The 17,302-nt window shown below is 31.8% G+C and overlaps 1 protein-coding gene and 1 long non-coding RNA gene across 3 annotated transcripts in view; one reads left to right on the top strand and one right to left on the bottom strand.

Annotated features, from left to right (window-relative positions):
* Positions 1-17,302, top strand: part of RICTOR (RPTOR independent companion of MTOR complex 2) — a 119,143-nt gene that overhangs the window by 56,032 nt on the left and 45,809 nt on the right. The window contains 5 exon segments of the mRNA XM_079144446.1: positions 4,275-4,339; positions 5,431-5,526; positions 5,528-5,560; positions 11,426-11,489; positions 15,883-16,009. Of these exon segments, the coding sequence (XP_079000572.1) occupies positions 4,275-4,339; positions 5,431-5,526; positions 5,528-5,560; positions 11,426-11,489; positions 15,883-16,009 (385 nt within the window).
* The window catches only part of LOC306663869, a 408,598-nt gene continuing 401,590 nt past the window's right edge, over positions 10,295-17,302 (bottom strand). The window contains exon 3 of one of the 2 annotated variants that reach the window (XR_013764570.1): positions 10,295-10,355. This is a non-coding gene — a long non-coding RNA (uncharacterized lncRNA). The remainder of the gene's footprint in view (positions 10,356-17,302) is intronic. The other variant, XR_013764571.1, reaches the window with a different exon arrangement.

Raw genomic sequence — 17,302 nt, forward strand, 5'->3', positions numbered from 1 at the left:
TTAATCCATTTCATTTAACCCCAGTATATAACTTGAGGAAACTTTATATAACTTTTAAACTCAACGTATAAAACTCTTACCTAGGTTAAAACTATATATAAACAAGCTGGAATCTAGGTAGCTAGTATTAGACCAGTGCTCTCAGTGAAGACTACTAAGAAAACCTATTTGAAGGCAGCAAAGAAGTGCACAGGCAAGGGACAAGAAGGGCAGGAGTCCAAAATTTCAGAGAAGAGAGAATCTTACATAGTGAGTTTACTTCTCCAACGGTTTGTACTCAGACAGTGCTTCCTGATATGGAATATAAGGACAGAAAACTGAGGAATTAATAGCATTAGGAAAAAACACAGGAGCTTTGGGTACTCAAGCCTAAGAAGATTCTCCCCTCACTACATTTGTTGAATGAATATTGGGCTGCCCTAGAAAGGGAAACTGAAAAACTTAAGCAGAGAAATCTTTGTAATCAAGGTTGAGCTTTTAGTATTTTTTATTAAGACAAAAATTAAATCTGTTATCTCTTTGTGACAAAGTCTTTTACCAACAAACTTTCAGTTAAAACCTTAGGAGGCAAGGAAAAAAAGCAGGTCAACTAAATCTTACCAGGACAGGCCACCTAACCTGGACTCAGCACTGTGCAGAGGTCTAATAGTGAGAGAGAACATCATTGGGTATCATGAAAGTTTTGTATATGAGCAAACTTATTAAAGGAGCCACCAAGGGACAGGACTGATTACCTAACTAGAACAAAAGAGAAATAGCTAATAAGAATAGCATTTTCAATAATTGTGATAATATGTCAAGAAAATCAAGGAAACTATGGAGAAAATAGACAAAGTTTAAAAAATTTCCAAGGAATATTAGAAGATCTAAGATTAAATGGAAATTCAGGAGAGAGAGAATAATATATTTTCTAGAATTAAAACTCATTAGAGGGCTTGTAAACTCAGTGGCAGAGTACTTGCCTAGCATGGGTGAGGCACTGGGTTTGATTCTCAGTACTGCATATAAATAAGTGAATAAAATAAAGGTCTGTTAACATCTAAAAAATTATTTTTAAAACTCAGAAAAAAATCATTAGATTGGGATAATACAAATTAGACACATCAAAATTTAGGTCAGTAAGAAAATATTCAGCCGAAGTATCGATGATAAAGAGAGAATAGAATTAGAGAATTTAGAGATTCGTGGTATTCATGAAAGATCTGACAAATATATATAATTGAATTACTGTAAGAGAATAGAATTAGGGTGATGTAAGTTTGAAGAGATAATGTACAGAATGTTCTAAAACTAATAAAATATATCAACTCAGATTTAGTAATTCTTGTTTACCCTAAGCAGCATTGGATATAAAGGAAACCACACCTGGACCCATCATAGTAAGATTGCTTGAAAACCAAAGACAAAGAAAAAAGCCTTAATGAGTGAATGGAAAATGTGGCGTATATACACAATGAAGTTTTATTCCACCTTAAAGAAGAATGACATGTCATTTTGCAGGAAAATGGAGAACTTAAGAGTATTATTTTTATTTAGATATTTTTATTAATGCATTTTAGTTACACATACTAGTGGGGGCTTATTTGGACATAAACAAACATGCATGGAGCCGAGCGTAGTAGCACAAACCTGTAATCCCAGGGACTCAGGAAGCTGGTGTATATTCATATATGTATATAGCGTCATTTTGTTGATTTTATTCTGCATTTCCTCCCTTTGCCCATCTCCCTTCTTCCTCCTCAGTCCCCTTCTTCTTTCTTATATTTTCATGAGATTTCCCCACCCCATTTTATCCTCTTATTTTTGTTCCAGCTTCCATATGTGAGAGAAAACATTTGACCCTTAACTTTCTGAGTCTGGCTTATTTCATTTAGCATAATGTTCTCCAGTTCCATCCAACTACCATCAAATGCCTTGATTCCATTCTTTATGGCTAAATAAAATGTTGTTGTATTATAGATACCATATTTTCTTATTCATTCATGTATTAACAGGCACCTGGGCCATTTACATAATTTGGCCTATTGTGAATTGTGCTGCTATAAACATTTACTTATATTACTATAATATGCTGATTTTAGTTCTTTTAGTTACATGCCAAGGAGTGGGATACCTGGTCATTACGATTGTTCCACTCCTATTCTTTTGAAGAATTTTAGAGCATTTTGATAAGTAAACTAAGCCCAAACTTAGAAAGTCACGGGGTTGTATGTTTTCTCTCATCTGGAAAGCTAAAAAGAAAAAAGGAAAAAAGATGGAGATCACATGAAAATAGAAGGGAGATCAGTTATATAAAGGAAGATAACCACAGTGAGGGAAGGACTGGAGCAAGGGAAGTACTGGGAAACAAAAATTGGTCAAATATATTGTTATATTGTCTATATGTGCAAATATATAATGATGAATTCCACTGTTATGTATAATTATAATGTATATAAACAAAAGAAAAGAACAAAAATAATGAGAAGAGTAGAAAAAAAGTCTTGAAAGAACCTGAGAAAAGATTCTGACTTTTAGAAGGGCTAACAATAACACTGACAGTGAATTTCTTAAGAGAAAGACTGGTTTGAAAACGGTTTGGAAGAAAATGTCAGTAACTTAAAAATTCTATATATCCAGCAAAATATTCTTCAGAAATGAAAGTTAAAAAAGAAAAATCATTTTCAGACAAACAAAAATTAAGGGAATTATAACTAGGAACCTGAGCTAACATTTAAATCAGAATACTAACAAAAAAATGTCAATAGCAACAAACAAACACAATCCTCGAGTTAGAAGGAATACCACATGAAAGAACTACCAAAATTAATAATAATAAGAGGGTTAATATGTAAATATAAGTTGATATTGATTAATAAAAGGGTAAATATAAATTGATATGTGATTAGTGAAAGGGTAAATATAAGTTGATATTCATTAAATACTGACTTCAAAAAAAAAAGTAAGAACAGTAATGCCTTATGGTGTTTAAAGTAGAAAAAACAGAAAACAGTGAAATGGATTGTGAGGACAATAAATGTAGTTAAAATTGTTTTAGGATTTTTAACATTATTGAGAACATGGTAGAGAAATGATTTCTGTTAGACTTATAAGCCAGGAATATATGTTGTAAACATTACAGTAACCACCTAAAGAATAGTTTTTTAAAAAAATGTTTTATTTAGTTATAGATGGACACAATACCTTTATTTTATTTATTTATTTTTATGTGGTGCTGAGGATTGAACCCAGTGCCTCACACATTGATAGGAAAGTGCTTTCACCACTGAGCCACAAACCTAGCCCCCTTAAAAATAGTTTTTTAAACAATTAAAAATTGTTGTGGGGAAATGGAATATAGAAATGACTTATGAAAAATAGCAGGGAAAAGAGGGTTTAAAGAAACTTAAATTTAATAAGTCAAATAAAAAGCAGATAATAGAAATAAAGCTGCATAAACCACTCTGGAAAGCAGTATGGAGATTCCTCAGAAAAAATTAGAATGGAACCACCATTCTAATGGTGGTTCCATTTTACCCAGTTAATTCCTCTTCCTCAGGATATACCCAAAGAACTTTAAAATCAGCATAATATAGTGGTGCAGACACATCAGTGTTTATATAGCAAGTGGCTCAGTTCACAATAGCTAACCTATGGAACCAGCCTAGGTAACCTTCAACAGATGAATGGATAAAGAAAAAATATATATATTTTATATTTATATATTTTTATATATTTATATATATTATGGAATATTACACAGCCCCAAAGAAGAATGAAATTATAGCATTTGCCAGTAAATGTATGTTACTAGTAACTATCATGCTAACTGAAATAAACCAATCCCCCAAAACAAAGGCCAAATGTTCTTTCTGATATGCAGATGCTAGCATGCAATAAGGGGTGAGGGAATAGAAGTTCATTAGGTTAGACAAAGGGGGAATGAAGGGAAGGCAGGGACAGGAATTGGAAAGACAGTAGAATGAATTGGACATAACTTTCCTTTGTTCATATATGAATGAACCAGTGAAATTCCACATCATAAACAACCACAAGTATGGGAAGTTATATTCCATGTATGTGTAATAAGTCAAAATACATTCTACTGTCATGTGTAACTCAAAAGAACAAATAAAAAAATTAAAAAGAAACAATTGCATAGTTTGATGGTAAAATCATATATTTAAAGAAAAGTTATTAAAGAGAATGTCTGTTTTCCAACTTAAAAATATAATGTATAAAATACATAAATTCACAACTCCTGTATACATACTTTGTTTTGTTATTCCTAACAGCTTCTTTGTGATATTGGCCACAGTGAAGAAAAACTGGGCTTCAACTATGAAGATATCATAATTTGGTAAGTAGAGTTCAGTTACTCCCCATGCCTTCCATGCCTTAGTAATTTTAACTTAGAAATAAAATAATGTAGCCCCTAATATTTTATTTCAAAGTAAACCACTTAACATTGGAAAAATTCAAAATCTTCAATGGTTTTGTTATCTTGTAAGTCTTAGTTGAAAATTTGTAATTTTCAAACATAAGAACCAAAGCTAATGATTCAAAAACCCCTGGATTTTTTGTAATTTAAACTTCCAAATTAAATATAAAATTCCCAAGACTGAACTTTTCTCATATTTTTGCTCAGGAATAAGAGAAAACCTATAACTCTAGGTCTCTACAAGAAAGTATACTTAGGGGCAAACTTGATTTACCCAAGCACATTGATAGAGGCATCATTTAATATAGTTTCATTACCATCTTTTTGGTTCTCTTAGGAATTAAAATTGAACAAATCGGTCTGTGCCCCCTGTCATTATAAAGCGTTTTTTATTTTTGGTTTAAACAAATGATTCTTTTAGAGGGATAGAATCAGGTATACAGATGAAGGAGAAGATTATGGGGCATATATGATACTCTCAAAAAAGGTATATTAGTTTCCTATTGTTTATATAATATAGATGTAGAAGATAGAATAAAACTCAGAAAAACATTTGTTTGATTGTAAGAATGTGCCAAGGAGGTGCAGATTAAAAACCACCCACTATCACTAAGTGAAATTTACAGTTTGGAGTGAATGATTTTTATATAAGCAAAATGCAGGTAGAATTTATCATGCATAATTAGAAGTTTTGCATATCTCCACTGAGGAAGAATTTGATACAGGTTGAGGATATCTAATCCAAAAGTCTGAAATCCAATATACTCCAAAATTTGAAACTTTCTTAGTGTCTTGTCAGTGTTCAAAAGTTTTAGATTAGGAAAATTCTAGATTAGGAATTTTCACTTAGTATGGTCTATGCAAATAACTCTAAAATCCCCAAAACTGCAGAATCTGAAAACATTGCTCATCCACAGGGTTTTGGATAATGGATACGTCTAGGCCTTATAGTATAATTTTATGTGCTATGAAACTCATGCAACAAACTTGTTTTGTTTGTTTTCATACAGTTTGCGCTTAGCTTTATTAAATGAAGCAAAAGAGGTGCGAGCAGCAGGGCTACGAGCACTTCGATATCTTATCCAGGACTCCAGTATCTGCAGAAGGTGCTAAAATGAAAGTGGACTATTTAATAGCTAGGTATATTTCTTAGAGTTGTATATGTTTTGTATGTTTTTTAAAATTTTATATCAGTTTTTGGCATTACCTGTATAAGTGGTACAGATTTTTTTATGTAAAGCTTGGCAATTTTTACATGCATGTAGAGGAAGTAAGAAGGACAGAATATTTTCAGCATGACAGTAGAGTCATATTGATGTCTGCAACCAGTAGTAAACATTATTCTGACTTTTTCTCATTGTAGACTAGTTTTTCCTGTTCCTAAGTATCAGTTGGAAGTTATACAGCACTCTTTTCTTTCACTGAACTATGAGATTCATCCATGTTAATTCATTTTTGTTTGTTTTGTTTTTTTAGTATTGTGTGGTATTTCATTTTATGATTAGACCACAGTTTATTCTGTTGATTTTTCGGGGTTATTTTCAGTGTTTTGACTATTTGAATAAAGCTGCCTCTGAACATTTTTGTTCAAGTCTTTTTGTGGACGTACATGCTCCCGAATCTCTTAGGTATATGAAGAACTGGAATTACTAGGACATTACACTTTTTAACTGCCGAATATTTTTCCAAGTGTTTGCACTGACTTCATAGTACTTTCCACTAATGTGTGAGAGTTCCAATAGCTCCACATCACCATTTGCTGTTTTTGGTCTTAATTTCTGGCCTTTTTTGGAGTAGATTTCGTTGTGGTTTCTTATTTGGTTTAGTTCGCAGGTCCTTGGTGAGTGATAACCTTTATTGCTTGTTGCCAATTTGGTTATCCTATCTTTTTCCATTTGTACATTGGGTTGTCTGTCTTTTGTATTACATAGGAATTCTTCAGATTTTCTGGACATAAGTCTTTTCATAGGAATATATATTAAGACAATCTAGATTGAGTTTACCTTGCCTTTCCAGTCTTTTAATGTATCTTTGATGAATAGAAGTTCATAATTAATGAAATTCTAAGTGCTTAGTATGGATCTCTATTTTTCTCTGTTCTCTTTAGTTGGTCAATTTATCTGTTCTCTCACTAGTTTCTCACTGTTTCAATTACTTTAGCTTTATAATTTATCTTGATATCTGTTAATGTGAGTCTTCCATCTTTTCTTCTTGAAGACTATCTGACTATTCTGGTTTCTACATTTACATATAAATTTTAGATCATTTGTTCATTTCCACATAACTTGTGGGGATTTTAGTAAAGATTGTTTTGAAACTGTAGTTTAATTTGGGGCAAATGAAATTTTAATTGACTCTTCTAAACATTCATTTAATTTATGAATACTTCGATTTCTTTTAACAAAAAAAAATTTTTTTTTTTTTTTTTTCCATGCAGAGGTCTTGAACTGTTTGTAAGGTTTATTGTTTTTTTTTTTTTTTTTTTTTTGTTTTTGGCGGGTGGACAGGGACTGGGGATGAAATTCAAAGGTACTTGGCCACTGACCACATCCCCAGCCCTGATTTATTATTTCCATTAGCAGACAGGTTCCACTGAGTTGCTTAGCTCTTCTTTGTCACTAAGACTGGCTTTCATGATCCTCCTACCTCATTATCCTGAGCCACCGGGATGACAGGCTTATGCCACAGAGCCTGGCTGGTATTAGGTTTTTTAAAAATAATCTTACTAATGTAATTAAAATATTTTTCTTTACTGTTTTTAGCTACTACTATATAGAAAAAAATTGGCAGGGGCATTGACCTCTTATCTAGCAACCATACCAAATTCATTATACAGTTTTACTTGTTTATAGATTATATGGAATTCTCTGTGCACATAAGCATTAGTCATAAATGATGAGTGTTTTTTCCTTTCCAATCCTTTTTTTTAGCCTTGTTTATTTTTGCTTTACTGCATTTGTTTGAATGTACCACTTAATGGAAATGATAATAGTGTTTTGCTCTTGAACTCAGGTAGAAACTATTTAATATTTTGCTTTTGTTTGTACTTTCAGTAGGTTTTTAGTAAATTTTCTTATATTCCTGTTCTGTGTTTTTGAAAAACATGCTACTTGTTCATGTGTTTTCTCCCTTTTTTTTTGGGGGGGGGGGGGTACCCAGTGATTGAACCCAGAGGCCCTTAACCACTAAGCCCTGAACCACATTCCCGGCCCTTTCTTCTTTCTTTTTCTTTTCCTTTTTTTTTTTTTTTTAATTTTTTTTTTTTATTTTGAGATAAAGTCTAAGTTGCTTAAGGCTTTATTTTACTAATTTGCTGAGACTGACTTTGAATATTTGATCCTCCTGCCTCAGACTCATTCCCAAGCCAGGAGATTACAAGTATGTGCCACTGTGCCAGGCTGTCTTCTCCTTTTTTATAAATGGAATTTGATTTGCTAATTGCAGAATATTTTAACTGTTTTCATGAGAAGTATAGGCTGGTTTTTTTTTTTATTTCACTAATAACTTTTGGTATTAGGAATATGTTTCATAAAATAACTAGAGAAGTATTGCCTTTTCTTATTCTCTGAAAGAATTTATGTTTAAGATGTGTATTAATTTTTCCCCCTACATGATAAGTAGAATTCACTATTAAATTTCACTTGCTGAGTTTTTGTTTTTAGGAATTTTAAATATTTTGATTTGTTTAATCAATATAGTACCTTTTTCCCTTATATATCTTGAAACTTCATGTTGCATTCATGTGTAGACATAGCATTTCTTTTATTTATTGTTTGTGTGGTGTCTTTTTTCCATTTTACTTTCTTTTTTTCTCCTTACATCTAAGTTTTTGCCATTAATATCATAGATTTTTCTTATTTAATGTCTAGTTCAACCATGTGTATCTTCTAATTAAAGTATTTATACTATGGGTAGCTGTTTATTTTGTGTATAATTTATGAACTGTATCTAATGTAATTATTTATGAGTTTGCCATCTTGCCACTAGTTTTCTAATATATGTTCATCTTTCTGTTCATAGTTTTTTTTTTGTCAAAACTATTCTTGTATTTTATATTTCTCTTGTTGCTGTTATTTTTGAATAACCAAGAATATTTTTTCCCTCTTGAGTTAGTGTCTTGTTTATATAGTCTTTGCTTTTAATAGTTGCCCTAGAGATTGTCATATACCCTCCATATATTAAGGTCTGCCACTTTTGTTACTATCAGAACAATGCAAAAAATCTTTTACTGTTACTATTACTATTGCTATTATTATGTCTTCTCTCTTACGATTTTTATCTGTTGTTATGACTTACTTCTTACATATATTTTAACCCCACAAGATAGTCTGCTTATTGGTTTATATTCCACGTATATTTTCATATTATTTTCCTGTTCCAGTATTCTTCCTTCTTGCATTTCTATGCTTTCATCTTGGATTGCTTTCTATTTAATGATCTTCTTGTACCACTTTTGTAAAGAAGGACTACCAGAGATGGATTTTCATATGTTTAATTTGCATATAAATACTTCTTTTTTGCCTTCATATTTGAAGCTGCTTTTCCTACCAGTTACTATTTTTTATTACTTTTAAGTTACTGTTTTCTGGCACTTTGGTATTCCATCTATGCATGTGTTGGATCTTTTCACATTCCCCTGTCTCTGATGCCCTTATTCTATTTTTCAAACTTTTTTGGTGGTAGTTATTAATTTATGTACTTCAGGGTTCTCACTTTCTACTTATTATATTCCATTCTATCCTGCTAGTAAGTCAGTCTCTTGAATTCTTAATTTTAGCTATTAAGTTTTATTTTCTTTATCCTTTAAAATGTTTAGGTCTATCCTTTATTTCTCCACCTTTCCTTCTATTTTCTTGAATGTATCAACCATAGGTTTTTATTGTTTGTTTTGGTTTTGGCAGTACTAGAGATTGAACACAAGTCATCCTGAGCTCTTTTTATTTTATTTTGGGACAGGGTCTCCCCTTAGTTGACAAGGCTGGCCTCAAACTAAAGATTCTCCTGTCTGTCATCCCAGCCTTTTTGTGCCATTATACCCCACTAACCATAATTGTTTTTTGTTTTGTTTTTCTTTTTGGTACCAGGGATTGAACCAGGGGTGCTTTACACTAAGATACATTCCCCAGCCTTTTTATTTTTTATTATGTATTCAATCTCTAGTACTATGTACCTACTGACATTTCTGCTCTCTACCTTTGCTTTTTAAAAAAAAAAAAACTTCATTTTTTTTAATAATGTGCATTTATTCTTTTTTTTTTTTTTTTTTAATAATGTGGTGCTGAGAATCCAATCCAGTGCCTCATGCAAGGCAGGCGCTCTACCACTGAGTCACAGCCTCACACCCTCACACCCTGGATCTTTGCTTTTGAGAGTAACATTTTGTGTGGTTTCTTGGATTCTGACCCTGCTTTTGCACAACGTAGAATCTGACAAGTGGCTTGAAGAGAACATTGTATACATATTTTAACTCACTTCCCTATGCTTTTTTCTGTTTGAAATTTTGCCCCTCAACTCCCAGCCACTTTAGGTGCCATAAAATTAAGCCTCAGTCTTTCTACTCCAGCCAGACTTTTGTTTTCTGCTAGAACTCTATGTCCCTAAGACTGGAGATTCACAAATACCTCCAGGTTAAAAACCTGATTGAATGTAGAGCTCCTGCAAATTGCAGTGGTGTACTCTATAACCCCAGTGACTCAGTAAACTGAGGCAAGAGGATTGCATATTTAAGGCCAGCAATTTAGAAGACCTGGTCTCAAAGTAAAAAAAGGTTTGGTAAAGTATGCTTGTATTAAGTCCTCAGTAAAACACACAAAATACACAATGTAGAGCTCCTTTTGCTTTCTTTTCAGTCATTATTCTCTGGAATTCCCCCCCCCTTTTTCTTTTTTTTTTTTTTTTTTTTTTTTTTTTTTTTTTTTTTTTTTTGGTACTAGAGCTTGAACCCAGAGTGCTTAACCACTGACCAACATCCCTAGGTTTATATTTTTATTTAGGGCCTCACTTAATTATAATCCTCTTGCCACAGCCTCCCAAGTCACTGGGATTACAGGCATGTGCCATGAGGTCCAACCTCCATTGCTCTTTTAATAATTGTTTTTAAAAGTTTTTTTTTTTTTTTTTTTTTTCCAACCTTTATAGTTGGTTTTGGCAGAAGAATTGGTCTTATTCAAGCCTCTCTGTAATGAACAGAAATGGAATTCTACATCTATTAATTTTGTTGTATTTGGTATGCTGGAGCTCTAACCTGGCGCTAAGCGCTCTACCTTGAGCTCCACCCCAGCTACACCCACCCCCCCACTTTACTTTATAATAAATTTGCCTTAGATTAATTTCACTTGGACTGTAAAAGCAGCACTTTTTAAATAGTAAACTCTCTACATGTAAAGTATTAGAATCCTGAACTACCTAAACCTAAATTTTAAAAAAAGAACTATACAGCTACATTAAACAAAGACTCTTTCAGATTAGATAATTTAATAAATTTTACATGGAAATGTCAACTGATATTTGATCAAATATCAAGTTTTGAGGAGATATTAGAATTCAAGTTATACTTTGTTAAAGTAGAATTTTTGTAGATATATATAAGACAGTTATGACACATAAAGTTTAAGCCTTGATTAAAATCACAATTACACTAAACTAGGCGTAAAATATTTTCCCTTTATAATTTTTATAAGATAAATTTTATCAGATAATTTTTCAGTTGGTTTCTGTTACTTTGCTCTATAGGTATAGGTATGTGGATGAGCCTTTCTTTATAGCTAGATGTATTCCTATTAAGTACTTACTATATTTTTTCCCTAAAAATTTAAATGAAATGGTTTTTTTTTAAGTAATATTTTATCACTAGAGCTATATAAAGTAACTAAAGTATTTGCTGGTACTGGAAAAATATGTTTTCAAGTTTTAATATATATTGACATTATAAAGATGATTTTGATCTAGAGGAAAAAGTTGTTTAATAGGATTTTATCAATGATTAATATTTTGTGTATTATTTAGGTGCATTGACATACAGCAGAGCAACGAGGTAGAGAGGACACAAGCACTTCGATTAGTCAGAAAGGTATGCTCTATGTGGGAGAGTAAAGGCAAGTTATGGTTTTTGTGTTAACTATTCACATTTTTAGATTAGATTGTTGTGAAATATTTCTATTAATATCCCTTAAATTTTCTTTAAACATTTTAATTTTGTTAAAGTAGTATGAATTAAGTAGATCTGTTAATTTTTGAGGTAAGCATAAATATTTTGTGTAATTAGTATGTGTGATTGGGGGATAGTTACAACATTTCTTACACAATATTCATTCTTTCCTTCATTAAACTTGCAAGTGTAATTACTACTTTGATAAGTTACTAGAGAAGGTTTCCTGGTTTTCTCTTAATTGCATGCTTATTTTTAATACTTCTAAGATAATACAACCAAGTAGTTGTCACAAGTAGTTACAAGTTTGTTGTTTTGAAGATGAATTTGGATACAATTCATGGGCAATTGCAAAAACAACTCAAGTCATTGTATAGGATAAAAGGTTACAATTTGAACTCCTTAGGGAAGAGTGTTAAATCCATCAAGATGCTCATGAGAAGTATTTTTTGTTGTTGAATATTATGCCCTAATGACCAAAGGATAGAGTGAACTGAAAGTAAATTTTATTGGGACACAGTCTGAGACAAGTATGGTATTTCCTCCTTATAAAAGCTGTGTATTTATGTTCATAAATGTACAAATGTCTAAAATTATTTAACAGTTGAAATTTATAGTTCTTCCCCACTTTTTCTACCTTTGAATTCAGTGCATTCTCCAGAATTATGGATTGTTGAGTTAGTATATTAACTGCGTTCCCTCTTTCTCCTTCCAGTTGTGAACCTTTTGCTTAGTAATAGTTCCCGCAGTTGACCCTAGTTAAAAAACAAATAAATGAATGAGTTCAGTCTTAAGTTTGAAAAGTAAAAGTGATATTGGAGATGGATTCTGAAACTTCTGTTATAGGTAAACTGTTATCTCAGGACTGATTTGGCTTTTCATATTTTAAATTTTAAAATGAATTCTAATTTTTATCTGTTTGTATAATCCTTCCTAATACTATGAGTATTCAAGTAAAGAAAGTAGAATTTCTAAAGAACACAGAACAACTTTTTGGGCTTGGTGGTTATGTATTTCCATATTTATAATATTATAAATGTTAAAATAATGATAAACTCATTAGTTGCAGATAATATATTTTAATGAAATAACTGTTTTCCAGAAAAAGGAAATTGAGCATTCCATTGTTTTAGATTTTTGCCAGTCTTTTAAAATGAGTCCTTATAGAAAACAACTAGGTTGTTATAATACATTCAGTCTGCTATACTAACACGCAGTGGAACCTCTAGAAAATTTCAGTAAATACTTGTGAGATAATAAGAGTTAAAAAGACAATATCTTTGGTTTATGTTACTATGAAAGTTGTGTTTTGTTTGTTTGTTTTGTTTTGTTTTGTTTTGTTTTGTTTTGTTTTTGGAGCACCAGGGATTGAACTCAGGGGCTCTTGACCACTGAGCCACATCCCCATCCCTATTTATATTTTATTTAGAGGCAGGGTATCACTGAGTTGCTTTACCATCTTGCTTTTGCTGGGGCTGGCTTTGAATTCACAATCTTCTTGCCTCAACCTCTGAACCACTGGGATTACAGGCATTCGCCACCACTCCCAGCAAAAATGTTTAGTTTTACAGAACTTTTGAAAATATCCTTGGGACTCTCAAAGATTTCTGGCACACACTCAAATAAAAGTAAACGTTCTTTAAAAATAATAGTACCATAACAGAAATATAATTTGTCTTCTAATAGGCATAGTAATTTGAGTTAAATATTATTTGTGAATCCAAGAGCAAGAAAATTTCATGTGCCAAATGGCTCAGAGGAAGAGTTGTGACCAAGGGTTTTTCTTGCTTTAGCCAAAAAGGTTAAAGAAAAAGCAGATTTGCTAAATAAACAATGACCATTATAGGCCAGAGAAACTAACTTCATCTGTATTTTTAGTATCTGAAATACATCTTTATTCTTTTTATTATCATCTTAATAACCGAAGTAGTAGGAATCAATGTTTAATATTGTAATTGCTAGGTCACTGATTTTTTTGTATGTATTCAAAAATTATTTTTTCTATAAATAATACATATTAAAGGAAAAGCAAAAACTTTTGGAGGGGAAGGGCTTTAGGTTAACTTACTCTGAGTAATTAGGGAGTACTCAAGTCACTTATGCTTCACTTTCACCTATCGCATTCATTTGGAGATTATCTAATTTTTTTCTTTTAGTATCTCTAATTTTTTTCTTTCCCCTTCTCCCTTCTATCTAGTCAATCCTTTCTGGTTTAGTCTCACACATTTTCTGTGTACTTTTCCTACTGATCAGCTTTTCTACACTTTTTCCCAACCAAGTAATTTTGAACTATCATTTTCTTCATATAAAATTTCTTACTACAAAGTAAGGTGATTTCATTTGGTAGAATTATATGTCCTTGATGCATAGCCAGATAGTGGCAACCCTAGAGCAAGGGCCCAATATCCAAATTTTCAAAGCCACATTGACTAGTGAGTATTAAGTACAATCTGCCTACACTGGCATTTAGAGTTCACTTTTGGTCTAACCATCTGTTCCTGTCTTACCTGTCTTACTATGTCACCATGTGTGTAGGCAAACTGCTACCACTACCTCAATTCTTGTTTCCTTCCTACTCCTGTCATTTCATTTTCACCTCTTTCCACATGTATTCATCTTCCAGACTCAACTCAAATTTCAGATAATACCCTTAGAGAACTTTGATAATTTCTTTGTATTAGTTCCACAAATTTATTACCCAGCCCTGATCTTTATTATATATGTCTGTCCTATTATGCCAAAAAGATGATTAAACTTAATAATTACTACATTCTGTGGCTTTTCCCTTGATTAGTTAGCATTCATTGATTTCCAAGGAAAGCATTCTCTGCTTTACAAAGAATGTAAGTTTCCTTGCATGTATTTCCCTGGAAAATGAGAAGAATGATTCATTTGTAAAAAATTTATATTTATGTATTTGTTCATAGCAGAATCTATTAAATTAAGTAAGTATATGTTTAGTAGACATGTGAGATTCATAGGGTAAAATCTTATTCTGTACGTGAAAATTCTATAAGCCTTCTGGTCATACACGTTTGTTTTCCAAATGAGCAAACAAAGGCACAAAAGGAAAGGATTAATTTGGTAAAGGTAACATTGTTTATTAATAGCCTGTTTAGCTCTTAAAGCCAAGTTGTCTGACTTTTTGGCCAGTTCTCTCAGAATATATCACGTGCGTTTTGCTATTTGGATAAATTTTCTTATAAGGTCCTTATGAGCATAGTAATAGACTGGTCCTTATTAAAATACAAATTGATACAAGAGGTTAGAATTTTTCCCTCAGGGAGATCAGTTTCTCATATCCCTTTCCACTTCCTTCTCTCTTTCCTTCTCACCTTTTTTTTATTAATATAAAATAATGATTTAGAAATGAATGTGAAAACTTCTTTAGGTTCTATAATGATTAAAATATTATATTTATTTTATGGTTGTGAAACTGTAGTCTATAATTCCAGTTGAACTGACTAATGCTTAGGGAACATAACTGTCTACAACAACTCTAAACATATACATCTTTCCTTTGATCCTCTGTAGTCTTTAATTATATTCTTTCATTTAGTTATATTATATCCTCTAATTGTTTCATAGCACATTTTAATTTTTTCAATAGGCTTATAAGTCCACTAATATGCAGGATAGTTTAATTTTCTAACCAGGCATAGAAAACATTGAGATTCAGCTGTTGTTTATCACCAGATATGTAATACTGTTTCTATCAGAATTCTGAAGTATTAAAATTTTTTGATTATTCTCCCTTCTGGCATAGCAACAAGTTATTGGTGAATAACAGTGTACCTAGAGATTAGGGAGATCATGGGATGTCTATTGTAGTAAAATGAGAAGTATTAAGGGCCCAAAATAATTAATTTGATGCAAAAGGAGAGTTAGGGTTAAAGATGTTCATGAGGTAAGTTGGGAGGACTTGGTTTTAATTGTATATGAAGAAAGAACTGAGGGATGTAATATGTTGACTACTATTGACATCACTGATTTACTTTAAGAAATGAAAAGCTGTGTAAGATATAGTTCCTATTCTAAAGTAATGTAGACTCTCAGAAACATTAATATTTGTTGGGAAACTAATTATAGTCTGGACCATTAGAAAAAAATCAAAAACTTTTTTTCATAGTAATGATTGCTAACATTTGTTATATCAGTTATAGGAATCGTTTGAAATATCCATATGAAACAGAATGTTGAAATCGGTACCTAGATTTATAAAGATTCTGTGGTCTTTACCTTTTTCTTAACAAAATAAGTTTAAAATATGTATTATGCAGAAATAACTTCTTTTTCCAATTCTTCTCTGTTACAGATGATTACTGTGAATGCTTCCTTGTTTCCTAGTTCTGTGGCCAACTCATTAATTGCAGTTGGAAATGATGGACTTCAAGAAAGAGACAGAATGGTCCGAGCATGTATTGCTATTATCTGTGAACTAGGTCAGAATTTTCTTCAAGTAATAAAAATGCAGTATTTTATAAGGAATATGTAAATTTCCTAGTGCCTTTTATATATAAGTCCTTTAGTTACTGGCAAGAAATATGAAAAAGTACATTTCTGGTAGGGAACTAGAGGAGTTGTTATTTAATAGATAATTTCTAAATGACATTGAAATTGTATAAATCTTAAAGTTTTACTCATCATGAAGTCTAGTATAGGAGTCATCTAAAATCTAGTAATTATAATAAAATCCCTTGAAGCCTGACATTCTGACATGAATTACACTATTTCTTGATGTGGGTTAAAATAATAAGTAATCCATCACGTACCAGAAATGAATTCTAAATGCAAGGGGATCAAAGAGTTAAGTGGGAAAAACTGGCGGTAAAACATGGGTGAATGTTTAATTTGCCATTTGTGGAAGCAAATCACCTCAGATGTGGATCCTCCAGTCCTAGCAAACGTTTGGATGCAGCCCCAGCAGACACTGGACTGCAACTTCAAAGACTGACCCTGAGCCAGTACCTTCAGCTGAGCTGTTCCTGAATTACCCACCCACAGAAATTACAAGAAATGTTAAGTGAATATTGGTTAAAGCTGCTAAAAAGAAAAAAAAAAAAAAAAAAACTCAAGCAAACAGACAAAAACATGAGTAAATATTTATCTTATTGTGAAGAAAATGAATTTTGAATTATCAAAAGAAATCACACAGGGATTTCAGTAGCAGTAGATTTTTATTCTAAGGAGTCAAGAAACAGTGGTGCCAGAACAAACAAGTAAAACAGCAAATGTAACAAATTAACCTATGAATACAAATCAATAGGAAAGCAAATAGTCCTCAGATAAATATCTGGCTAATTAGCATATTTTAAAAGTTCAGGTTCACCTTATTGTCAAATAAATGTAAATTTCAATGACAAGAAAAGATGACCATTTTTTCTACCTACCTAAAATAGAATGGTGTAGGTCACAATTCCTCTTGGATGATAATAAATAAAATTAATTAAAAAAGTTTAAGTTTAAGTAAAAAACGAAATCCTAGCATTGGAGGTTCTAAAATACTTGCTGCAGTAAACTTTTGGTTTAGGGACAAATTTCAGAAGGTTGATTAGGAAGTGTTAAACATATAACAATCTGACTATATTCCACATATGGAATCTCTGGAAAGCTATACTCAGGAGTTAATAAGTCAACATTTTACAGTGCTTTTCTAATTAAGCAAAAAAGGGTAAATGGGTAAATCACTATACGTCAAGGAACAGAAAAAACAAGAAAAAAATTAATTCCATGGA

This window comes from Sciurus vulgaris, assembly GCF_902686455.1.
Source record: "Sciurus vulgaris genome assembly, chromosome: 6".
NCBI classification, from domain to species: Eukaryota; Metazoa; Chordata; class Mammalia; order Rodentia; family Sciuridae; genus Sciurus; species Sciurus vulgaris.